This window comes from Ovis canadensis, chromosome 3 (genome assembly GCF_042477335.2).
Source record: "Ovis canadensis isolate MfBH-ARS-UI-01 breed Bighorn chromosome 3, ARS-UI_OviCan_v2, whole genome shotgun sequence".
NCBI classification, from domain to species: Eukaryota; Metazoa; Chordata; class Mammalia; order Artiodactyla; family Bovidae; genus Ovis; species Ovis canadensis.
The window spans coordinates 199,552,714-199,578,962 of record NC_091247.1 but is presented as its reverse complement, the minus strand read 5'-3'; the positions used below and the strand labels follow the sequence as shown (position 1 = coordinate 199,578,962).

At 38.3% G+C, this 26,249-nt stretch overlaps 1 protein-coding gene across 11 annotated transcripts in view; it reads right to left on the bottom strand.

Annotated features, from left to right (window-relative positions):
• The window catches only part of ABCC9 (ATP binding cassette subfamily C member 9), a 169,192-nt gene that overhangs the window by 123,599 nt on the left and 19,344 nt on the right, over window positions 1-26,249 (bottom strand). For all 11 annotated transcript variants that reach the window (XM_069585551.1, XM_069585550.1, XM_069585555.1 and 8 more), the window contains 8 exons: window positions 25,069-25,311; window positions 21,641-21,835; window positions 19,377-19,529; window positions 18,729-18,884; window positions 18,025-18,159; window positions 14,395-14,557; window positions 8,677-8,717; window positions 7,615-7,757 (listed from right to left, as the gene is read on the bottom strand). In XM_069585551.1, the coding sequence (XP_069441652.1) occupies window positions 7,615-7,757; window positions 8,677-8,717; window positions 14,395-14,557; window positions 18,025-18,159; window positions 18,729-18,884; window positions 19,377-19,529; window positions 21,641-21,835; window positions 25,069-25,311 (1,229 nt within the window). The remainder of the gene's footprint in view (window positions 1-7,614; window positions 7,758-8,676; window positions 8,718-14,394; window positions 14,558-18,024; window positions 18,160-18,728; window positions 18,885-19,376; window positions 19,530-21,640; window positions 21,836-25,068; window positions 25,312-26,249) is intronic.

Sequence of the window (26,249 nt, the reverse complement as noted above, 5' to 3'; positions counted from 1 at the left end):
CCTATCCTGCCTCCATCACCTTTATTGTTCAGCGTTTTACTAATTTCTTATTTGACAAGGTAATTCATAAACGTATCTCATATTTTTAAAACTTTTTTGATATGAATCATTTCTAAAGTCTTTACTGAATTTGTTACAATATTGCTTCTGTTGTTTATGCTCTGGTTTTTTGGCCACTTGGCATATGGGATCTTAGCTCTGCAACCACAGATTTAATTTCCAACTGTTACATTGGAAGGTGAAGTCTTAATCACTGGACCACCAGGGAAGTCCTAGTATTTAAATTTATGTTCAGTTCAGTTCAGTCGCTCAGTCGTGTCTGACTCTTTGCGACCCCATGAATCGCAGCATGCCAGGCCTCTCTGTCCATCACCAACTCCCCGAGTTCACTCAGACTCAGGTCCATCGAGTCCGTGATGCCATCCAGCCATCTCATCCTCGGTCGTCCCCTTCTCCTCCTGCCCCCAATCCCTCCCAGCAGCAGAGTCTTTTCCAATGAGTCAACTCTTCGCATGAGGTGGCCAAAGTACTGGAGCTTCAGCTTTAGCATCATTCCTTCCAAAGAAATCCCAGGGCTGATCTCCTTCAGAATGGACTGGTTGGATCTCCTTGCAGTCCAAGGGACTCTCAAGAGTCTTCTCCAACACCACAGTTCAAAAGCATCAATTCTTCGGCGCTCAGCCTTCTTCAAAGTCCAACTCTCACATCCATACGTGACCACAGGAAAAACCATAGCCTTGACTAGATGGACCTTAGTCGGCACAGTAATGTCTCTGCTTTTGAATATGCTATCTAGGTTGGTCATAACTTTTCTTCCAAGGAGTAAGCATCTTTTAATTTCATGGCTGCTGTCACCATCTGCAGTGATTTTGGAGCCCAAGAAAATAAAGTCTACTGTTTCCCCATCTATTTCCCATGACGTGATGGGACCAGATGCCATATCTTTGTTTTCTGAATGTTGAGCTTTAAGCCAACTTTTTACCCATGGTATTTTTTCACTTTCCAAGTTTGAGTGGTTAGCTACAGTTTGAGTACCTTGGGGCTTCCCAGGTGGCACTCCTGGTAAAGAATCCACCTGCCAATGCAAGAAACTCAAGAGATGTGGGTTCAATCCCCTGGAGGAGAAAATGGCAACCCACTCCAGTATTCTTGTCTGGGAAATCCCATGGACAGAGGATGGTGGACTACAGTCTGTGAGGTCACGGAGTCAGACATGACTGAGCATACACACATACATGAGTATCTCAGATAAGTACTATGTTTTGGGGCATTTGAAAGTTTTGTAAATGCAGACCAGGTCAACCTGTGAGCAGGCTCTATGATAAATATCAGTAACAATTTATTTGATTGAAGATAATCAGAGTAGACTGGCCAAATATACTTTCCTCTGGGAGGTACACGAGAGAAAGGACACAAAAGTGTCTTCCAACAAAGCAAGGGATTCGTTTTACACATTTTTTCCTTGGCAAATGACATCTTTGGACATAGATACTGCATTATACTTCAAATACCAGAAACCTAAACTCAAATTATTTATAAAGGATACAACATAGCAACTGACATTTGCCTCCAGAAAAGCAGTTTACATTAACTATTTTCTTACAAAGAAACTAAAGAGGACAAGTAAAGCAAGCATCCAGAAAAAGACTACTCTTATTCAAGTATTTTAATATTTAAGAAATTAGTGACTTTCCTACTTTTTCCCCACTTCTTTCCTTCCATTTTGCAAATGCAGACTGGAATATATCATCGTAAAAGGTCGAAAGAACTCAAATGATGTGGAATGCTGGAGTTAAGAAGGAATAACCTGAATCTTTAATTGACTCTTTCTTCCATTTTATTATGTATGTATAAGGTCCCACCCACTGAGCACCACAAACAATTGAATCTAACAAGCTAAACATTTTTAAAAGAAAGCATAGAATTGTCTTGAGGCAACACATTTCTCATGGCACAGAATTTCCCTATAGCAGAGAAGTTCACACGTCTCTCACATGCACATGAAGCACATGTGGGGGTATATGTTGCACCCCATTCTAACCCCCCAAATTTCAGAATGCATCTGAATGTAGCAAATAATTTGGACTTCCACAGTCCTGAGAAGCAGTTTCAAAATCAGCTAACCAAAGTCTCCAATTATAAACAGGCTGCTTCAACTCGCTGAGGCCAACTGGCATTCAAGACTGGTCATGGGATCTCAGGCGCAGAGGAAAATGCCGAGCCCAGTCCACACTGGGAAAAATGCTCATTTAGTTTCCAAGAACCAGCACACAGTGGGAAAAAGCACTGGCCTCTTCTGTTGACTGGTCATTTCCCTAGGACCCACAAATCAACCACTGAAATTCACTTTAGAGAAGCAAGCTTTTATAAGCTGATTCCATTTGGCCTATGGCTTGGGAAATCTGGAGCTGAGCCCTGAAAACGGACTGGTCTTTATCAAACTGGCAAATGCCTGTTCCCTGGAACATACAGGAGAGAGAGTGCAATGCACAAATACACAGGGATCATGATCCACTCTCAGTTTCACTAGGATGCACTACAGCAGGATTATATACTGTGGACTTGGGGAAACACATATCCCTAGATTAATTAGTTTTTTTTTTTTTTCATAGTAACATAGTTAAAGTCCTTTCACTGCTTGGCAACCTCCTGATTTCAGAGAAGTGATCTATTATTATTTATCAACTGTTTTCTATCTCTACTTGTAGCACAAAGTCAAATTCGATTAAGAAGGCAGCAATGAGGGGGCAACTATTAAATGGAGAAAATGAAAATAAGAACTAAAATAGCAGACTCTGGCCATTTATCAGTTTTATTGTTTGAAGTGGCTTCTCTTCCAGGGCACTGCCTAATTTGGAAGTGGTGCTACAGAAACCGGTCAGTGATCCGTATGAGTGTTTCAGAAGGCAGAACAATGAACAAACGAAATGAGGGCAGATGAGTCCAGGGGGCCTGAGCTTTAAATGCTGAACAGCTCTAGAGTCTGTTACTAATGACATATCTTACAGGATAGGATTGTAATGATCATGATATGAATTAGTGTAAGCAAGCACAATTTGATTTATAATAAGATAAGGTGTGGCAGTATAGTGGTGAGCATAGCTGTATCCAAGCAGATGTCTAGTTCAGTTCAGTCACTCCGTCATGTCCAATTCCTTGCGACCCCATGGACTGCAGCACACCAGGCCTCCTTGTCCAATACCAACTCCTGGACTTTACTCAAACTCATGTCAATCAAGTTGGTGATGCCATCCAACCATCTCATCCTCTGTCATCCCTTTCTCCTTCCTTCAAGCTTTCCCAGCATCCAGATCTTTTCCAATGAGTCAGTTCTTTGCATGAGGTGGCCAAACAAAGTATGGGAGTTTCAGCTTTAGCATCAGTCCTTCCAGTGAATATTCAGGACTGATTTCCTTTACAGTGGACTGGTTGGATCTCCTTGCAGTCCAAGGGACGTCTCCAACACCACAGTTCAAAAGCATCAATTCTTCATCGCTCAGCTTTCTTTATAGTGCAACTCTCCCATCCATACATGACCACAGGAAAAAACGTAGCCTTCACTAGACAGACCGTTGTTGGCAAAGTAATGCCTCTGCTTTCTGCTGTCTAGGTTGGTCATAACTTTTCTTTCAAGGAGCAAGCATCTTTTAATTTCATGGCTGCAGTCACCATCTGCAGTGATTTTGGAGCCCCCAAAAATAAAGTCTGACACTTTATATACGGGCACAGTTTTCCCGTATATTTCCATGAAGTGATGGGACCGAATGCCATGATCTTCGTTTTCTGAATGTTGAGTTTTAAGCCAACTTTTTCATTCTCCTCTTTCACTTTCATCAAGAGGCTCTTTAGTTTTTCTTCGCGTTCTGCCATAAGGGTGAAGTCATCTGTGTATCTGAGGTTATTGATATTTCTCCCAGCAATCTTGATTCCAACTTGTGTTTCCTCCAGCCCAGCGTTTCTCAAGATGTACTCTGCATATAAGTTAAATAAGCAGGGTGACAATATACATCTGTGACGTACTCCTTTCCCTATTTAGAACCAGTCTGTTGTTCTGTGTCCAGTTCTAACTGTTTCCCAACCTGCATACAGATTTCTCAAGAGGCAGGTCAGGTGGTCTGGTATTCCCATCTCTTTCAGAATTTTCCACAGTTTCTTGTGATCCACACAGTCAAAGGCTTCAGCATAGTCAATAAAGCAGAAATAGATGTTTTTCTGGAACTTTCTTGCTTTTTCGATGATCCAGGGGATGTTGGCAATTTGATCTCTGGTTCCTCTGCCTTTTCTAAATCCAGCTTGAATATCTGGAAGTTCATGGTTCACGTACTTTGGAAACCTGGCTTAGAGAATTTTGAGCATTACTTTGCTAGTGTGTGAGATGAGTACAATTGTGTGGTAGTTTGAGCATTCTTTGGCATTGCCTTTCTTAGGGATTGGAATGAAAACTGACCTTTGCCAGTCCTGTGGCCACTGCTGAGTTTTCCAAATTTGCTGGCATATTGAGTGCAGCACTGTCACAGCATCATCTTTTAGGATTTGAAATAGCTCAACTGGAATTCCATCACCTCCACTTGCTTTGTTTGTAGTGATGCTTCCTAAAGCCCACTTGACTTCGCATTCCAGATGTCTGGCTCTAGGTGAGTGATCATACCATCGTGTTTATCTGAGTTGTGAAGATCTTTTTTTGTATAGTTCTGTGTATTCTTGCCACCTCTTCTTAATATCTTCTGCTTCTGTTACATCCATACCATTTCTGTCCTTTATTGTGCCCATCTTTGCATGAAATGTTCCCTTGGTATCTCTAATTTTCTTGAAGAGATCTCTAGTCTTTCCCATTCTATTATTTTCCTCTATTTCTTTGCACTGATCACTGAAGAAGGCTTTCTTATCTCTCCTTGCTATTCTTTGGAACTCTCCATTCAAATGGGTATATCTTTCCTTTCTCCCTTGCTTTTTGCTTCTCTTCTTCTCTCAGCTATTTGTAAGGCCTCCTCAGACAACCCTTTTGCATTTCATTTTCTTGGAGACGGTCTTGATTACTGCCTCCTGTACAATGTCACGAACCTCCATCCATAGTTCTTCAGACACTCTGTCTATCAGATCTAATTCCTTGAATCTTTTTCACTTCCACTGTATAATTGCAAGGGATTTGATTTAGATCATACCTGAATGGTCTAGTGGTTTTCCCTACTTTCCTCAATTTAAGTCTGGATTTGGCAATAAGGAGTTCATGATCTGAGCCACAGTCAGCTCCCAGGCTTGTTTTTGCTGACTGTATAGAGCTTCTCCATCTTTGGCTGCAAAGAATATAATCAATCTGATTTTGGTATTGTCCATCTGGTGATGTCCAAGTGTAGTGTTCTCTTGTGTTGTTGGAAGAGGGTGTTTGCTATGACCAGTGCATTTTCTTGGCAAAACTCTGTTAGCCTTTGCCCTGCTTCATTCTTTACTCCAAGGCCAAATTTGCCTGTTACTCCAGGTGTTTCCTGACTTCCTACTTTTGCATTCCAGTCCCCTATAATGAAAAGGACATCTTTTCTGTGTTTAGTTCTAGAAGGTCTTGTAGGTCTTCATAGAACCGTTCAACTTCAGCTTCTTCAGCATTACTGGTTGGGGCATAGACTTTGATTACTGTGATATTGAATGGCTTGCCTTGGAAACAGAGATCGTTCTGTCATTTTTGAGATTGCTAAGGACTGCATTTTGGACTCTTTTATTGACTACAATGGCTACTCCATTTTCTAAGGGAGTCTTGCTCACAGTAGTAGATATAATGGTCATCTTAGTTAAATTCACCCATCTACCCAAGCAGTTGACCTGGGTTCATTTTCTGGACAACGCAGTGAGCTAACCTTTGGGGCTTCCTAGTGGCTCAGATAGTAAAAGAATCTGTCTGCAATACAGGAGACCTGGGTCAATCCCTGGGTCAGGAAGATTCCCTGGAGAAGGGAATGGCTATCTACTCCAGTATTCTTACCTGGAGCATTCCATGAACAGTATGGACAGAGGAGTCTGGCAGGTTACAGTCCATGGGGTCACAAAGAGTCGGACACGGCCGAGCAACTAACACAAGTTATACACATCATAATGATATTTTGTATTAAGTCATGAAGTCACCATATACTATTGCCTAAAACTGGAGCTTCTGTTATTTTGAATATTAAATACCAGTTTTTTCAATAATGCATAAACATTGGGAAAGTTACCTCATTTTTAAAGGTCTTATGATAGATGCTCCACGTTACTAGCAATGGCAACACTACGCTTAGTAGAGTTAAGGCTTCAATTTTCCAGTTTTCTTTCTGTATTGCAACATCTTGTTTTTTTTTTTTTTCCAAAGGCCAGATATAAATATGATAAATACTGTTTATGAAACATGCTGAGGTTTTATAAGGTTTATAAACCTTCATAGCAAAAAGCAAAATACTATCTTAAGAATACCTATCAAAGATAGTAGACTAAAGCACAAATGGTACAGTATAATATAGTTTTCTAACATATGTATTATATAATACAAGTCAAAATAGTGGGGAGATGATTACTATCAGATCACATCTTTTTATAGCTGTGTACTATGGGACATTGTGAGTCGAAGGTGAGGTCCACACTGATTAGAAACACTATAAAAATATACTTAAAGTGAACAAAACACTGCACTCAGTTCTGCGAAGTCTTCCCATTTGCAGAGACTGTGAGTCTGGAATTTTATTTATTTTTTCTTTGCCAAACTAAGCTAAAATAAAACAGAAAATATGTGTTGATGTGAACATTATCACTGTCGGTAAAAATATAAACTGGCCCAGCTTTGCTGGAAAACATTATGGCTATCCTCATTTAAAAAATCTTAAAAACTTGTTACACCTTTTGACCTATATCTCCTTTAATGGAAAACCACATGGCCATACTCATTAAGGGCCTTAAGAAGATGCACACTTATCAGAATGAATGTTGACACTTCCAGAAATCGGACTTTAGAAAATAATCAGAGAAAAGTTTGAAGATAAAGAGATGCTTCTCTCAGACATTATTTATGTTAGGGTGAAAACAGAAATATTCTAAATGTCCAATAAAGTGGTAACCGTTAAGTAAATTCAAATACTTCCAAACAATGGAATATCATGTAGCCAGTAAATATCATGCATATGGTCTTAATGAGGGAAAAAATAACCAAAAAATTCAAAATTTTTATTTTAGAATAATTATTTTTACATGAAATAAGGGACTGAAAGGTCCCATAGCAAAGTTTTAACAAGTTATCTCTGATACCAAGTGATCTCTGGGCACTGATTAAGATGTTCTTTTTATACATTTTCTAACTTACTATCATGAGCATGTGGGCTTTCAAGGTGTTGCTAGTGGTAAAGAACCTGCCTACTAATGCAGGAGACGTAAGAGATGCAGGTTCAATCCCTGGATCGGGAAGATTCCCTGGAGGAAAGCATGGCAACCTACTTCAGTATTCTTGCCCAGTAAATCCTATGGTCAAAGGAGCCTGCTGGGCTACAGTCTGTGGGGTCGCAAAGAGTTGGACACAACAGAAATGCCTAAACCAGTCCCAACATGAGCAAGTAGTATTTCTACAATCAAGCAAAAAACACCAGACATTCCAGCACATACCTGACGATGGCTTTGACTGCAAACCTGACCACGGTGGAGAGCAGGAAGAGAGGGGTGACCAGGATGTGGAAGAGTGACAGCGAAGCAAAGGCCTCTGCAGGTTTGAGGTTGTTCCCGCTGGCATATGCGTGGGTCACAAACGTCTGTGCAAAGAAAGGGTTTTAGAGAAAGCTGGAGAAAGTTTCACAAATACTTACATTAAATTTTACAAAGCGAACACCATCTTCTATGCCAGCATGCCCACTGCAACTCTGAAAAATACTATTACTTCATCCAAATTACTCCCTAAGAAAAACAACACATGAGTACTTAAGCCCTAAAATACTAGAGAACTTAATGGTCTACATTAGGTCTAGCAGTAAACTTGTGAAAAGGGCAAAACAGACTCTAAAGATCTGAAAACTGACTTCTGTCAAATTACTGAAAAGGGGGAATAACTATGAGAGAATCCAGAGTTCTTAACACCTTGTCAGGCTCTTTCCAACCGGTACTAAATTTTTTGAGAAAGAAAAAAGAAAATTCCATTGTTTGGGAGTCCCTATTGTGGCTCTTTCTTAAAATCACCAACACTGGTATCCAAGGCAAACTTACATTTCTAAATGTAATACCAGTTCCTGGGTTTGTCCTTTTCTTTTGAAATGTAATCATTTAACATTTTGGGGTTGTTGATCTAGTACTATCCTGTTGTAAGAATGTCCGGGAACCAGGTCATGGATGTTAGAACAGTAAGTTCTCAGCCTCTGTTAATTTTGCTCTCTGGGTACATTTGGCAGTATCTGGGGATATTTTTGATGGTACTAATGACATTTAATAAATGGAAGCCAGAGACGCTGCTAGACATCCTAATGCAGCGCACACAAAGAATTAATTATTGAGCCCAAAGTTCCACAGTGCCATGGATGAGAAACCCCAGATTAGAACCATCACAGTGGAGACAGCAAAGAGAAAACTGGAGACAGCCAAAAGGTGGTAATACATGTTGTCACCCACACATGCTTATTCCTAAGTCATTTCTAAACACTGATTTGGTTCCATTTCTAAAGGTAAGAAAACACGTCTTACAGCAAGAACAGCTGCTATGGGAATTGCCGCGTTCATGAAGACTGTGGAAAGAAAGCAAAGACATTAGTGTCATTGAACTGTGAAACCTCTTCAGGAACTTTAATTATTCATTATTATTTTAACTTTCCTTGAAGACATCAAGGACTGAGTGCATTAAATAACATTTTGTCTTTGAGTCCACATTTCCCAGTTGGTATTTCTTGGTTCACAGTTGTGAACTCCCACACATGAGTCTTAACCAGAAAATGTTCTAGTTTATTGAAAAATTATTTTTGAGCATCGATTTCTTTTTTTGGCAGAGCCACACAGCAAGCTGGATCTTAGTTCCCCAGCAAGGAACCCCCTGCATTGGAATGCATTACAAGTGTGGAGTCTTAAGCACTGGACCACCAGGGAAGTCCCCCCAAATTATATTTTTATGAAACATTACAAACAGCAAAATTTAAATAAAATAATCCTTTAATGACTTAAGTTATTAGAACTTAACAAATACACATTCTTCAGAGTATTTACAGTCTACATTTTTTCCCCACTAAACTAACTTAAAAATATGAAAACTGGGATATTACACAAATAAAGGGGGCTTCCCTGGTGGCTCAGATGGTGAAGAATCGGTCTCTAATGCAGGAGACCTGGGTTTGATTCCTGGGTCAGGAAGATCCCTTGAAGAAGGGAATGGCAATCTACTCCAGTGTTCTTATCTGGAGAATCCCATGGACAGAGATGCCTGGTGAGCTGCAGTCCATGAGTTTGCAAAGAGACACAACTGAGCGGTTAACACTTTCATTTTCACACAAAAAAAGCAAGAATTTGACATTATGTGAAAAATCTCCTTCCCGAAGTGATATTAATTTTCACTTAGAGACCTTTTGTTTGATAAAATAACTCCATATCCTAGGCCCTCTGCTTGTTTAAATCTCTCTCCAGGACTATAGTGCATTACCATTTGATAAGTACGATACACAGAACTGAAATAAGAAAAACTCAGATTTAGGCTAAAATACTTGTATTTGGAAGTAATAGGGGAAAAAAAATCAAAAGCCAAGTTGATGATTTGTAGTTATTTTGTCATAAAACATATAGTTTTAGGGACAGAGGACCAAAAAGCAATTGCATTGTTGGTAACAGAGCCAGGCAACAGCAGAGTAAGAACTAGAATCTAATTTTCTCAACACTCAGAAGAGTCCATCTATACAGAGTAAAGTCAGAAAAAGAAAAACAAATATAGTATATTAATGCAGATATGTGGAATCTAGAAAAATGGTATAGAAGACTTAATTTGCAAACCAGGAAAAGAGACACAGACATAGAGAAAAAATGTATAGATACCAAGGGGGAAAGGTGTGGGGTGGGAGGAACTGGGAAATTGGGATTGATACATATACGCTACTGATACTGTGTGTAAAATAGATAATTAACAAGAACCTATGGTATAGCACAGGGAACTTGACTTCACGTACCTTGGTGTCCTAAACAGGAGGGAAACCCAAAAAGGAGGGGACATAGGTATGTATACATGGCTGACTCATTGTTTGCTGTACAGTGGAAATTAACACAGCACTGTAAAGCAACTACACTCCAATGAAAATTAATTAATAAAAAAGAGAATCCATCCAAAGTCACCACCAGCTCTCATGATCTGCTTTCACGAACTGTCCTTACCACCACATACGGACTCAGCCTGTGCTTTCAAAGGTCCACAAGAGGCTTAGCTACCAAACCTGAATTCTTGTACGGTACCAGCAATCCAAACACAGCTCTGAGAGTCATAATAGTCCAGATGAAGAGCCGTGTTTCCATCATCTTTCTCTGGCTAGTGTTACCTTATTTTTTTCTAAGCGTATTTCTTTCTTTTCCTCCATATCATTATTTGTAATTCATTCTCAGCTGCTAAGTTGCTTCAGTCGTGTCTGACTCTGCGAGACCCCATAGATGGCAGCCCACCAGGCTCCTCCGTCCCTGGGATTCTCCAGGCAAGAAATCTGGAGAGGGTGGCCATTTCCTTCTCCAATAACTCATTCTAAATATCTTTAAATAGGTAATCTCTTGATAAGGAAGAGCAAAAACAGCTGCTGTTTTATGAAAAACTACTTATCTGGCACTCTGCACCCAATGCAGGAAGCGGGACCATTTCTACCTCAGCATAAAGATGAGAATGAGACGCACGAGGTCACACAGCTGGGCTTCTCAGACCGTGCTCACCACCACTTCGCTCTGCCACTACCCAGCAACTCACATGACTCACACATGATAGGAGCACCTTCATGCGCATTCTCCTATTTAATGATTACAACTACCCCCGTGCAATAAAGAAAACAGCAAGGATGAGTAACAGGCAAGGTTCTAAACTAAGAGATGACACAGCTTGGATTAAAACCCACACTTTTCTGGTCCAAAGCTTCATGTTCTTCCCACTTCTTCATGTAAAACTATCAAAGTGAAGAGAGAAAAAATAAAAGTGTCGTTCATTCTTTTCTCTGCCAATAAATTAAATCCATAAACAGCACATATCCGTTTGGAAGTGGAGATTAGGAAATGATTCAACAGAATTTCTTTTGCCCCCAGATATCATCTCCAGTGGCAAGAACATTGATTCATAGAGATGGATCTTCTGTTCTATTAGCATTTGTCCCGTTTATTTTTCAATATTTTCCAATACCATGGATTGAGCATTTTTATGTACATTATCTTACTTAATTCCCCCAGGTATGCTTAATACAGCCCAACTTCCTGATGAGGAAACCAAGATGCCACCAAACGCTGACCAAGGTTGCAGAGTGGATAAGGCACTGAGGCAGGATTTCATTTCAGGTCATCCTGCACTCCAAGACCCAACAATAACCACTATGTTGTATGCCTGACGTTTTTCTTTCATTTTTTTCCTTATGGTTTTCTGCAAATACCACTTACAAAATATTTTTAACACTTACAGAACAGTGCCATATTCACTGTTTCATTTGATTCTCACACTAGACCTGTGAGAAGGTATCCTCTCTCTCTTTTTTTAAAAAAAGATTTTTTGATGTGAACCATCTTTGAAGAATTTTACTGAATTTGTTAGAACACTGCTTCTGTTTTATGTTTTGGTGTTTTGGCTGCGAGGCATGTAGGATCTTAGCTCCCTGACCAGGGGTTGAACCTGCACCCTCTGCATTGGAAGGTGAAGTCTTAAAACACTGGACCATCAGGAAAGTCCCGAGAAAGGCATTATTTTTATTATACCAATTTTGGAGGAAGAACCTGAGGGAGTGAGGTTACTGAACACTAGCCCACTTGCCAGGTGCTTTATACACAATGAGTACAAAGCCCTTGACATACTGCCTGGAATACAGTCAACCAGCAAGTCAGTCAACATCTGCAGCATTCTTTAATCTATTATCATCTTTACCACAATGCTACATGATAGAGATTTTTATCATCCAATGTTACAGATGAAAAAAATTGAGGCTTGGAGAACAGAAGCAGTGATTTGGTCAAAGCCAACCTGCTATGAAGTGGCAGAGGTGAGATTTACAACCAGTTGTATTCAACTCACATAGTGGAAGCGCTTCACTCCCACCAACACTCTTAAGTAATCAAATGATAAAACTTGGACATGGTGTAAGTGGAACTTCACATCATTGCATCAAGAATTCCTGCTGCGTATAATCATAAAAATGTGACTATGCTCTTTGATCTTCATGATTTCTTTGCTTTCTGTTTCTAGAATGGTCTCCTCTGTCCTCTCCTCCTTTGTCTCTGCCTTTCAAGAGCTAACTCAAATCTTATGTAACTGGGTTGAGTTCAACAACCCACCTCTATTATTTAGTCGCTGGATGATCTGTCGAAATTCAAGTTATTTAAGCTCTAACCTCAATCTTCTAATTTGCAAAATGAAGTTAATAATGGAATCAAGATCACTGGGCTGCTGTGAGGACTAAATAGGATGAAATATGTAAAGTCACTTATGGCAAAATTGGCTGAGTATCTCAAAATGTTTTTGTTATTATTATCATAATTACTATTACTATCATCATCACCATTTCTGGCCATATCCATCTACCCCATGAGAACTTTAGTATACTGCAGACAGCAATAGATTTTAGGAGCCAGCAGCTTACAGTTCTATCATATAAGCAAGTAGATATCAATCATTTCATCTTCTAGCATTTTGACACTGTATGAGTCGTGGTGCAGAGCTGGAATATAAATCTTCTTCCCGTTTCCTTTCTAATGTATCCAGCACTAGGGCTAAAATAAATGAGCTATATAAACCAAACACTTTCCTTACATCCATTTCACAAAAGAAGTGTTTATAATATCTAAGGACTCAAGTAGTTCAGAATTCAAGAGGAAACCATCTATAAATCTCCAAACTTAAAGTTGTTGAAAATCTTGAGAACAATAGAAAGGAGCAAAACTGACATACAAACTAAATCAAACGTTGGTGGGAGTAGTCTGGCTAAGTTCATAAGAATTCTGCTAATATGAACTCATTCTTCTTACAAGTACTCAGTGTCACCCTTTGAGGAAAACAACAACAACATTTTTGAAACAATCATGTTTTTAAAATTAGAGTTGTGGAGGAAAAGCTTTGTATTTAAAAAGTCTTCAGCATGTACTGGAAAAAGAGGGTTTTATATAAATGTAGTTTGGCTTTTTTTTCACCTGGAAATGTTGACTTTTTTCCTCCTCAGTTTCCAAAACTGGCATTTCAAGTGTAATCTTCAAGGAAATATAATATCATAAGCTCCCCAAGAGACAGGGAAGACAACCACAGATAATTTTTAAGGAGGTTAGGGGATAAGATCAATAGTAATATAGCCAAATCAATTTATTTATTTATATTTTTACAATGGATATTTTTTAATTTACATTTTTAAAAAATTGGAGGATAATTGCTTTACAATACTGTGTTGGTTTCTGCCACATAGCAACATGAACTGTCCATATGTATACAAATGTCCCCTCCCTCTTGAACCACCCTCCCACCTTCCACCTTCCTCTAGAGTGACGATCTCACTCCTCTAGATTGTCACAGAGTGCTGGATTTGAGCTCCTTGTGTCATACGGCAAATTTCCACCGCCACCTAAGTTTACATGTGGTAATGCATATGTTTCAATGCTATCCTCTCAATTCATTCCACCCTCTCCTTCCTCCTCCTGGGTCCGCAAGTCTATTCTCCATAAGCAAATTTTTACTGAAAACCCACTATGCATCCCAACTGCAACTGAAACGAGGGTTTTAATGATCAGACCATCCCCAGTTTACAGATGAAGAAACCAAGGATATCAGATGTCAAGTAACATGGCAAAGATACAAACTTGCAAGGAGTCAAATTCAATGCTACTTGACTTTAAGCTTATCCTGACTTTGCTCTTCAATTTAAATTTAAATAGGAACTTCCCTGGCTGTCCAGTCACTAAGACTTCACCTTTCAATGAAGAAGATGTGGGTTTGATCCCTGGTCTGGGAGCTAAAATCCCACATGTCTCACAGCCAAAAAATCAAAATGTAAAATAGAAGCTATACTGTAACAAATTCAAAAAGACTTTAAAAATGGTCCACATCAAAAAAAAAAATTAAATTTAAATAAACTTGTTTAGCTACTGGCTACAGGACCTCACAAATAGAGAAAATAAATGTACTTCCTCTGATGTCTAAAATGTCTCAATGGTTGTATGTTACACCGAATAGACCACATGTTTTTGGTGATCCTCAGAGCGATAGCAACTTACTGGAGAGTGATGTATAAAGAGCAAAAGTTTTGAGACTGGAGAGTTCTTTCATTCTTGTCTCTTCCACACTCTTGCAAAAGATGTGCTCCCAGGCGTACAGCTTTAGAAGTTTGATGCCTTTCAGTATTTCATTTGTTTTCTTCAGTCTCTCAGTGGAATAATCCTATAAAAGGAAGGAATAAAAAACAATGCAAGCTGCATCCAAGTGAATCAGAGAGGCAAGGCCATTACTGGATACAGATTGAGAAGAACTTGATTTCTGCCTGGCTTGGCCTCTAATGATGGCTGTGAGATTCCTAGGAGAAATAGTGAAACTCTCTGTGCTCTGCCTCCAATGTGAAAATGAAGAGTTGAGTGAGACAGCCTCCAATTTCTTTCCACCTAAAAACTGTTCATGCCTCTTTTGCTTTGGTTTAAATAAAAGCAGTGTCTGAAGTTTCATACGATTTCCTTGAATGATGTTTGCAGAAAACACATACAGACATGTAAGGAGTTGATAAAGAGACTTCCAAGGGTGCCTTCTCATACCTAAATCATTTAATTCTCCCCTCAGCTCCATTACTCATGCTTAGGAGATGAAAAACAATGAATGTAAAAAAAGTTAGGTCACTATTGATTTGGGAATGTGAGTGTACACTGTTGTGTGTATTCGCAGTGAGTCTTCATAAGACACTTAGTGAAACCAAGCCTATAATCTTTAACTTCAAGAGATTCCTACCTCCTTCTTCATAAGCTCTGTCACAGAGCCTAAATTAGATTTTGTTGTTATTGTGTTGTGTTAGTTGCTCAGTTGTGTCCAATTCTTTGCAACCCCATGGACTGTAGCCCACCAGGCTCCTCTGTCCCAGGGATTCTCCGAGCAAGACTACTGGAATGGGTTGTCATTCCCTTTTCCAGGGGATCTTCCCGACCCAGGGATCAGACCTGGTCTCACATATTGCTAAATTGGATTTACTGATTGCTAATGACACCACCCTTATGGCAGAAAGTGAAGAGGAACTAAAAAGCCTCTTGATGAAAGTGAAAGAGGAGAGTGAAAAAGTTGGCTTAAAGCTCAACATTCAGAAAACGAAGATCAAGGCATCTGGTCCCATCACTTCATGGGAAATAGATGGGGAAACAGTGGAAACAGTGTCAGACTTTATTTTTTGGGGCTCCAATATCACTGCAGATGGTGACTGCAGCCATGAAATTAAAAGATCCTTACTCCTTGGAAGAAAACTTATGACCAACCTAGATAGCATATTGAAAAGCAGAGACATTACTTTGCCGACTAAGGTCCGTCTAGTCAAGGCTATGGTTTTTCCAGCAGTCATGTATGGCTGTGAGAGTTTAACTGTGAAGAAGGCTGAGTGCTGGAGAATTGATGCTTTTGAACTGTGGTGTTGGAGAAGACTCTTGAGAGTCCCTTGGACTGCAAGGAGATCCAACCAGTCCATTCTGAAGGAGATCAGCCCTGGGATTTCTTTGGAAGGACTGATGCTAAAGCTGAAACTCTAGTACTTTGGCCACCTCATGCGAAGAGTTGACTCATTGGAAAAGACTCTGATGCTGGGAGGGATTGAGGGCAGGAGGAGAAGGGGCCGACAGAGGATGAGATGGTTGGATGGCATCACTGACTCGATGGACGTGAATCTGAGTGAACTTCGGGAGGTGGTGATGGACAGGGAGGCCTGGCGTGCTGCGATTCATGGGGTCACAAAGAGTTGGACACGACTGAGCGACTGAACTGAACTGAACTGAACAACCTGGATTAACTGTAGAGATATGGCTGATACAAAAGCCTCTCTTTAGTTAACTCTATCAGCTTCCTCCAAATTCTATTAGATTCACTAGGAAAGTACAGTATCATCTGTGAACTCTTAAAAGGAGCTGCAGAGTGGCAAAAGGTAGATAGGAAGAAGCAAAAGCAGCAAATGATCTGAGTTTTTTGAAGTACAGTTGAGTTTTAGTATTGTGTTAATTACTGCCATACAACAAAGTGACTCAATTATATATACACACATATACATACATACACATTATTTTTTAAATGTTCTTCTCCATTATGGTTTATCATAGGATATTGAATACAGTTCCCTGTGCGATACAGGAGGACCTTGTTGCTTATCTGTTTTGTATATAAAACCTTGTATCTGCTGACCGCAGCCTCCCACTCCATCTCTTTCCCAAGCCCTTCCCTTTGTGAACCACCTGTGTTCTCTGTGTCCCTGATTCTGTTTCTGTTTCATAGATAGGTTCATTTGTGTCATATTTCGGATTCCACACATTAGTGTTGTCATATAATATTTTTCTTTCTCTTTTTGACTTGCTTCATTTAGTATGATGATAATCTCATCACATCCTTCTTGCTGCAAATGGCATTAGCAAATGATCTGATTTTATTCATCTTTTTGTCTCTTGAGGTTCTTAACTGCCTATCCATGATTGCTGGTGAGTGAATGACTATAGTATGAATGGCAAAATGAGAATCAGATGTTAGATTGTCATGTCCTCTCTTTGAGTCTCTCTTCCACACCTTTCTGTATTCATGTCCTAGAGTAATGAGGAACCTCACCAGAAGCAGCAGAAAAAACAAGTGATAAAAACCATTTGCATGACAAGGGACTTACTTGTCACAGTGGAAACACCAGGTTGGAAAACGGTCCACCAGTGGCAGCATCTCTACATTTCATGCCTGATTTGTAGACAAACTGGCTCATATTTAATCAAACTTTATTTCTAAACATGATGTCAATAATTTTATTATTTGCAAATACTTCTTTAAAAGAAGCTAATTCTTGCTCAAATAAAATGATTTCATGGCAAACTGAAGCCAGTGTGTGTGTGTGTGTGTGTGTGTGTGCGTGTGCTCAGTTGTGTCCAACTCTTTGCGACCTCATGGACTGCAGCCCACCAGGCTCCTCTGTCCATGGAATTTTCCAGGCAAGAACACTGGAGTGGGTTGCCATTTCCTACTCCAGGGGATCTTCCTGACCCAGGGATCATCTTTTGCATCTCCTGCATTGGCAGGCAGATTCTTTACCACTGTGCCACCTGGGAAGCCCAACTGAAGCCAGAAAGGGTCAATAACTGAGCTTTTCCCTGCTTGCCAAGTTAACCATAAACATACTCAGGCAGAGCAGCTGCCACTGAAACATTTCAGTGTAACTCCATAGCTCATCACGTGGTCTGACTCAACCCTCAGAACGTTTAATCTCAGAAGCACTAAGTCTGACCCTTTATTTATTCCTTGATCCATTTGTCCCACGTCAGTAATTGACATCCAATATATATGTAATCAAATGCACAAGTAAGTGTATTCTGTAGTATATGCTAAGTGTAAGTAAGTGATCTACAAGAGCTAAAGCCTCATCATCACATCATGACTGTAAAAACATCAGGCTTTGTGGTGGTATTTAGCGTTTAAGGTCATTAAATCTTAGATGTCAAATCCACTTTTAAAAACTGTTGTGCAACCCACAAAATGCACATTCACTGCCCAAGAACGAAAAAGAAATATTGGTATTTCATTTCATTTCAATGTAATGATTTCCAAAGAATGCTGAGTGGTATTAATTTCCTATATATTTAAAAATGAAACCACATTACTAGATTTTCCTAATAAGGTTTCCAAGAGACGTTACTTACAAGAGTGCTCTTCTGAGCTTCTGCCAACTTTGTAGCAATGAAGTATTGAATTGGCGCGAGGAGCACAATGACTGCAGCACCAACCAAAGCGCTGGACCCAAGCAAATTGTAGAGCAGGATCACTCCCATGATGATCTAAAGGGAAACACAAGGCGAGGGCTGAAAGAGCAGGCATGTGGGGACCCCTGCATAAAAGGACATATGTTTTCGTGAAATTGTAGTAGTTCTTAATTATTAAGTTTGAAAATTTGAGCACGCTCTGGGAGACAGTGAAGGACAGGGGAGCCTGGTGTGCTGCCGTCCATGGGGTTGCAAAGAGTTGGACATGACTTAGCAACTGAACAACTATTAAGTTTGTTTGGAAGTCAACTCAGCTGTGACTGTAGGATTTCATGATGATTTATCTGGGGAAGGCTAAGTAGTAGGAATTTATTTTTAGCAACATGATGTGTACAACTGCTGTCGAACCAATTTACTACATGAATTTGCAGAGGGGTCCCAAGACGCTTTTGACCAGAAACAGTCATCAAACTTTTAAAAGGACACAAACTTTTTCTGGAAAACGTTGTCATCCACCATAAATCAGCATTCCCTATTTTCTTGGAATTACTTTAGCTTTTCAAATGAAAAAGCAAACAAATTTAAAAACTTATAATTTCTTATTATTTCCTCAGCAAACAAGAATCTTACTCATATTGATCTACCTGAACAGGCATGGCCCATAGATTGGGACACAGGAACAAGAACCACATGAGCTGATTGGTTTCAATGGCGACCAAGTTATTGATCTGACCCAGGGTCATCTCACCCATGGATAAATTAGATGTAGAAAGCCGAAGGATTTTATTATATATCATGGCCTGCAAAAAAGGGAAAAAAACATATTTGAAGTTCAAATTTTAAAAATCAACACTATGCTTATTTATTTGCATTAAAAATCTAAGATTTTTAAATTTTCTGAAAAAAAAGGAGAAAACCCTATAATGCCATCTTAAGTCAGCTATTATTTTCATTTCAGCATTGTTACTTTTAATTCTCAACTAAATACAAACTTATTTTTCCTGATGATATAATCTCAACATATATTCAAATTTAAACATAATCTCTGGAACAAATAGTAACAGAAGTAAATAAATGCAAGATTTCAAAATATGTTAATATATTATTAGAAGTATTTTTAATTCAGTGGGTTTATTAATTAAGTTTATGGGTTTTTTTTTATTAGATAGATCCTGAAAGTATTGATGTCATAATATCAAACTGAAAATGGAAGGAGAAAAACAAAACTGAATTCTCAACTATTCCTATCACTGAATGGTTTGTGGTCAGGATCCTTCAGAGCTTGTACGTACCAGCAAGGCTCCACGCAGGTTAATGCCAGTCTCAATGGTCACATAGTAGGAAGCCTGCAAAAATGTCCTTTGCAGAATAAGAGCCAAGAACAGGAGAACTGCTAGAACATAAGCATTTTCAAGAAATTCCTTTGATGAGAGGGTTTCTAAAGCCTTATCCCAAAACAAACAAAAAAAAGATGTAAATCAAAACTATTCATATACCAGCATACAGTTTGCATTTATCAAATAATGCATGGCTGCTTAATATAAAAATTCAATGTCTTTATAATATAGCAGTAGAATGAGTCAGAGCAAGGCGATTTTGGCTTTTCCTCATAATGTCAACAGATACAAACACAAACCACAAATGGATCCACAAATGGATCACTAAGATTGTTGGAAATGCCTGATTGTAGAAAAAAAGGTACATTTAAATTTTTTTAAGTTAATACATTTTCTACAAAGATACAGTCTACCTTGGTTAACTGGAAAATATTAGTAGTAAACCAAGACAGAAGTTAGTTTAGATTGTATGTAATTTAGAAGTAGAACCTACAATGTCAGCAAGACCAGTGGGACAAATATACAATTTCCATAGCCTTATTTATTTAAAATAATAAAGTCTACAGAGTTGACTTTTTCTGATCTTCATCTTAATTCATATAGTGAAAACATAATTATAAATGGTAAAAAACATAAATTGGCTATTTTGCCCAAAAGACAATTTCAGTGACAAAACATAACTTTAAAAACTATTTCATTCTGATTATAACTGAAGACATCATAAGAATATACAAATTGATAGCTTTTTGTTTGTAACAGTAGCATATGGTCACTTATTTGTTAGAAATGAGGGAAAAGTAACACTCAGATAAACACAACATGTCAATTGAGCCACTGTTTTTTTTATGGTTTCAAACAGTTAAATTCTAAATATTTCTGGTTCCTTCCTTGTCTTTCTGGGGGATACACACAAATGTGTAAATTTTCTTCTTTCTCAGAAAAATACATGGTTAATATATGTAAGTACAGGGATGATTGGATACTAAGTGGAATTTCAATATCTGTATATGATCAGGCAAGTAGGGATAAAACATTACAAACATGTATTCAATGGCAAAGTAGCTGGTTCACATTAGTAACAATTGAGCACTAATATATGCAAGGAACTGGGTTTTGAGGGCAAAAATGGGAACTTCATAGTCACTCTGTTTAGAGAGCTCGCAATCTAGAAAGATAAGCATATCCATAGATAACATGCTCATTATAAATAGCATTTATGGAAAGTGCCAATGTAAAGTGAGAATCAAATTCCACCAACAAGGACAATCAGAAAAAGCTTCAAGGAGAAGGCAACATTTACTGAAGGCTTTAGAAATATGTACAATTCCAATAGGTAAAAAAAAGAGGACTGGAAATCAGATTGAGACCATAAAAAAGGAAAACTGACTCATCTGGACTAGAGTTTCTACACGTGAAACTAGGGAAATCAATTCTTATTTTAGAAGGAAATTGGGAAGCTCATGACGCAGACTTTCTTAAGAACAGAAAATATAAGGTTGTAAATTTATAACAGCAAATATTTTACACTATATAGTCCCCAGTAGTAACATAATGTCTAATAAAAATATAATGTGACTTGACCTGATCATTATGAAACAAGGCGATGGCTTTCACTATATAGGAAACCAAATCAAGTCACATTGCCCACTTCACTGGTCACTGAAAGTGAAGTCGCTCAGTCATGTCTGACTCTTTGCAATCCCATGGACTGTAGCCTACCAGGCTCCTCTGTCCACGGGATTTTCCAGGCAAGGGTACTGGAGTGGGGTGCTATTTCCTTCTCCAGGGGATCTTCCTAACCCAGGGATTGAACCCAGGTCTCCCACATTGCAGACAGACTCTTTACCATCTGAGCCATCTGGGGAAAAAGTGACTCAGCCCCAAGGACTCATGAATGAAAATTCTTTACAGGATTGCTAAAAAGATCTAATAAAATAACCAATGTGAAATTTCTGAGCATCATTTGCAGAACACTGTAAATGCTATTAAATGTTTATAGCCTCTGAATCTGAGAAATAATTTCATTGGCCAAATCCATTCAATGAATACATAATGTTTTTCTCTACAAGGAAAACTACAGTTTTCATTCTTTTAAAAAGCATTCAATTCTCTGTTAATAAGACTGTCTGCACTGCTCATAAAACTGCATTTTAAAAAAGTTAACAATTAAAAGAAATTTGTCAATAATATATTTCCATTCAAAGGCACCACAAACTTACTCTTGTTGGGTTATTTGTTTCATTCTGGGTTTCATTTACACGCTGAACTATTCCAGAAATACAGAGAGGTCCAGCAAAACCCAGTAAGTCAGCAAGATAACGAAATGTGCTACTAAGTAGAATTGGTCGCCCGAAAGCTCTGTACATTGCCAGCCATATAGATGGAGTCCGATTTGGGTCATCTGCCACTTTTTTCTGAAATAAAAAAAAAATTTGATGAACCAAAATAAAATGATCAAGTGGCAATTAATCTTAGCCACTATGGAAATCTCTTCTAGTATTTCTGATATTTTAAAAGATAAAAATAAATGTTACTGAGTCACTTTCAATATACTACATATAGTTTGGTATTCCTGCATTCTTGCAACCAATAGATAATTAATTTTTAAGTAGATATTTCCATTTATTTAGCTAATTATTTTAATTTTGAACACATTCCAAAACTTTATATGTATGTAATATATATATTTAGTTCTTAGTGGCTTAACAATGTGTTGGTTTCTGCTGTACAACGTCAGCAGAATGTATGTAAGTATACATACATCCCCTGCCTCTTCAGCCTGCCTCTCATCCACCCCCATCCCACCTCCCTAAGTTATCACAGAGCACCAGACTGAACTCCCTGTGTTACACAGCAACTTCCCACTAGCTTTCTATTTCCCACATGGTAATGTATATATTTTAATGTTACTTTCTCAATTCATCCCACCCTCTCCTTTCTCCACTCTGTCCACAAATCCATTCTCTATGTCTGCATCTCTATTCTTGCTCTTGCAAACAGGTTCATCACCATTTTTCTAGATTCCATATATATGCATTACTGAATGCATTTTAATGAAAGAAAGAGAATGAAGAGTAACCAGGCAAATTTTTCAAACATTTTGTATTATTTTTAGTTGTCAAAGGATGACCCCAAATTTCCAAAGTCCAAATTAAGCTTAATTCCCTTTGATTTAGAAAATGAACATATCAGTTATGAATATTATCAAATGATGCTGTATGGAAAATAGTGAAATACAAAGTACAGGTTATTGACAGTCTAGTTAAGATTTCTGAAGTTTAGTTAAGATCTAAGATATCAGGTCACAAGAGATTAAGTTATCAAATTATTACAAGCTAAACAAAAGAGATCATCCTGAGGTAGGAGACAATGTGCCTCTGGGCCAGACACCTGGTGTTTGTCAGGTGGAGTAAAACTGAGCTTTTGTTCTAACCCAGACCCTCCAAAGACAAAGCTAGTGGCAAAAGTTGAGCTCTGCTAAAGCAAAGAGATAAAAGTACTCGCTCTTGAGGTCAAGGAAGACTTCCTGTTTGCATATGTGCCAAAAGGCTTCTTGGGGGTTGAAAAGGGAGGGGAACCCACCCCATAAGTGTGGACATGCACCATAGACCTCTGAGGTGGGATCCACCTTAGAGAAAAGTTGCTAACACATCTTGAGGAGGGTCCATGGACCAGTCAAGGGTGAAGAAAGAAACAAAGTAATTGGCCAAAGGTAAACAAAGTCCCAGAGAGACTGTCTTATATAAGTGATTTACATCACCTCTGTACTGAGCTCCTCCTCACTCAGGATGCTCCAACTCCTCTCTGCATGTGTCTCTCTGCCTAGCTTCTGACATACTGCCCTCCTCCTCACTAGAGAGGATGCCCATACCCCTTTCCTCTGGGTGTGTATCTCTGCCCTGGTTCTGAGTTAGATAAACAAACTGTTTTCCTGTATGCTTTCCCACACATTGTGCTATGTCTCTAACAATAAACTTTGTACCTGTTATTACAGTTTTTCCCTCCTTGAAACATTCTTGCTTTCAAATAGGGGCAAGAGCCAGGGCCACTATGCTTCTACCTCTAACTCCTGGTGGTCTAGTCGCTAGGACTCTTGGTTTTCATCCAGGTTACCCAGGTTTAAACCAGGCAGGGAACCCCACCCTTCAGGACCGCTCATGTCTCTTCAAGGCTCTCCCTCTGAGATCAATCCTAGCTTCAAACTGTTTCTTCTCCAGGTATTTCCTGTCTCCATATTAAATGGGGTCAATACTTTTTAAAGTTATGTTAGACTTGTGCCTCCTAGTTATTACTTAAAGAGATGCAAAATGAAGAATGGTATATCTACTTATGCCAACTTGTGGCTTCACAGTTCTATACTCATTTGTTGAAAAGATTTCAAGACCTGAACAATCATAATTACATCTTGGCAAAGAAGCTAACTCAATGCAGTGGAGTTCAATTGTGTTTCATATTCAACTCCTTGTGAGATGAATAATTTTAAAGCTTACTGATATTTAAGCAAATCTGTGTTATAAAGAGCATTCAGAAAACTAAAGCTATGCTTAGACTATATTATTAATCTTTATTTAGAAGTTGTTAAAAAACTATGCAATACTTTTCCCAGAGGTGAAACCAGAGAGATGACTCAGGTTCATCTGTAGTAACCATTTCCTGGATTAATAATTTCATAATACACATTTTGACACAAAACAGAGGTCATTTTCATCATTTACCATAAATGCTTTGTTGATCTAGATTTAGAACAGCCAAAAACTCTTTAACTGATCCACCATACAGTATTTCCTTCCAATGTTGGTATAAATATTCATATTGTAATTACAATAATATTTGTAGGCAACAGCAATATAAAATACATCCTCCACTGTGACTAGCACACAAGACTACTGAGAATGATAAAAAGACAAATTGAAAATATCCAAAGAGTCTCATATTTAAATCTTTGAAGGCAGTTATAAATACCCACAGAAAATACCAGCAGAAATCAATTTTGCCAGACATATAGAGTGATACACGGAATAGGCAGATGATGCCCCTTTATTTAATTTAGTTTCCCAATTTTGAAATGCAGAGTCCAAGTTTTAATTAATATTTAATTTAAGGATTTTCATTTCTCAAAAGTTATTCCTGGATATGATCTATTTTCCCTTTAAATAATAAAATTGTCAAGATACTTGAAACAAAACAATGAAAAATCCGTGGATTATTAATATTAAGCACTCTCTGTCCCTCCTCATGTAGTGACTGGGCAACTAACGTAACATATTTCATTGGCTTTTCCAGTATATTTCCAGCAGCCCAGTTAACATGACTCAAAACTACTGGGAAAGACAGATGGAGAAAATCTGCTCTCCCTAAATATTATTTACTATTATTTAAGAGAATCCACCGGCAATGCAGGAGAGGGCTTTGATCCTTGGGTCAGGAAGATCCCCTGGAGAAAAGAAATGGCAACCCACTCCAGTATTCTCTGCCTGGGAGATCCCATGGAGAGGGGAGCCTGGCAGGCTACAGCCCATGGGATCACAAAGTCAGACACGATTGAGCAACTAAACAACAAAAGCTTAACATTATTTAAGCTTAGTGCCTTTGTATTAAGAAGCCCATTCTCTACAATCATGGACATGAAAAATGGTTACTGACTTACCTTTTGTTCTTCATATGCATCTTTCAAACAAACATAGTTTGTTACTGCTCTCATTGCTATTGGTAATTTTCCAATTGCCTTCAGATCAATAGGCTTTTTATGAGCAGATATGATGAGCGTGTTCATCCACCAGTAGGTTGCTTTTGACAATAAATTCACGAACGGTTGGAGAAACCTCACACCTAGATCCTGGAGGTCTTCAGGGGGCTTTACTTTCTGCGGATTCACGAAGAACACATATCTCTGTGATAAGAAAAATTCCAGAGTAACAATTAACCTAATTCTTTTTCCACACATTAAAAATAAATTTTTAACCATTTTTACAAATTTCATTTCATGAGGCTAATCTTTATATTTTCATACTTCTTTCCTTCCCTTTCTGAAATATTCTTTTGAGAAAAAAAAATTCCCTTTTATTGTGACTAGATTCTAGTTAAATTCCAGAATTTCATATTTAATACACTTAGGTGAATGTTAAAATATCAATTATTTCTTTAAAAGAGTTATCACTAAAAATCAGCCTTTCATGATATCCTTTCCTGATATTTCATGATATTTAGTCAACTAAATGAAGATTTTTACACTGTGCAGATTGCTTAAATGTTTTATCAACAACATTGTCGAGTCACTCTCTATTAATTTGTGGTCTGGCTGATGTTTGCTGTTTCCACTATCCATTGCAACAAGTATCTTGCTATTCATAGCAAATTCAGAGTGCTCTGACAGAAAATGAACATTGAAAAACAGGTCACTGGTATGTCACACAGTGTAACAGGCAGTGTTATGTGAACAGGTTTGTAATCACAGACCGGGTATGAGATTTGATCATGTTACTTTGTTTATAAAGCTAGAGTTCTATCTACAGACGTTTCTTCATCAATGAAATGAAGAAAGTGGATTAAGTTATCTTCTTATCAGCTTGACATTTCTGAGAATACACTAGTTTGATTGAGCCAGGTTTGCTTTGGACCAATTACAGGTGGTGGAACTTCCTGATGAAAACAGTTTAATCTATAATATGGACTAAGCATAATTGTTTGGCACATCCTAGGGACTCAATCAATATTTGCAAATGAATTGATAGATTCCAGGGTTATATTGAGATTTCTGGAAAATTAATGGTCTGAACTTAATAACTGCTCAACTTTATATTTGTGCACATAACTGATATATCATTGCAT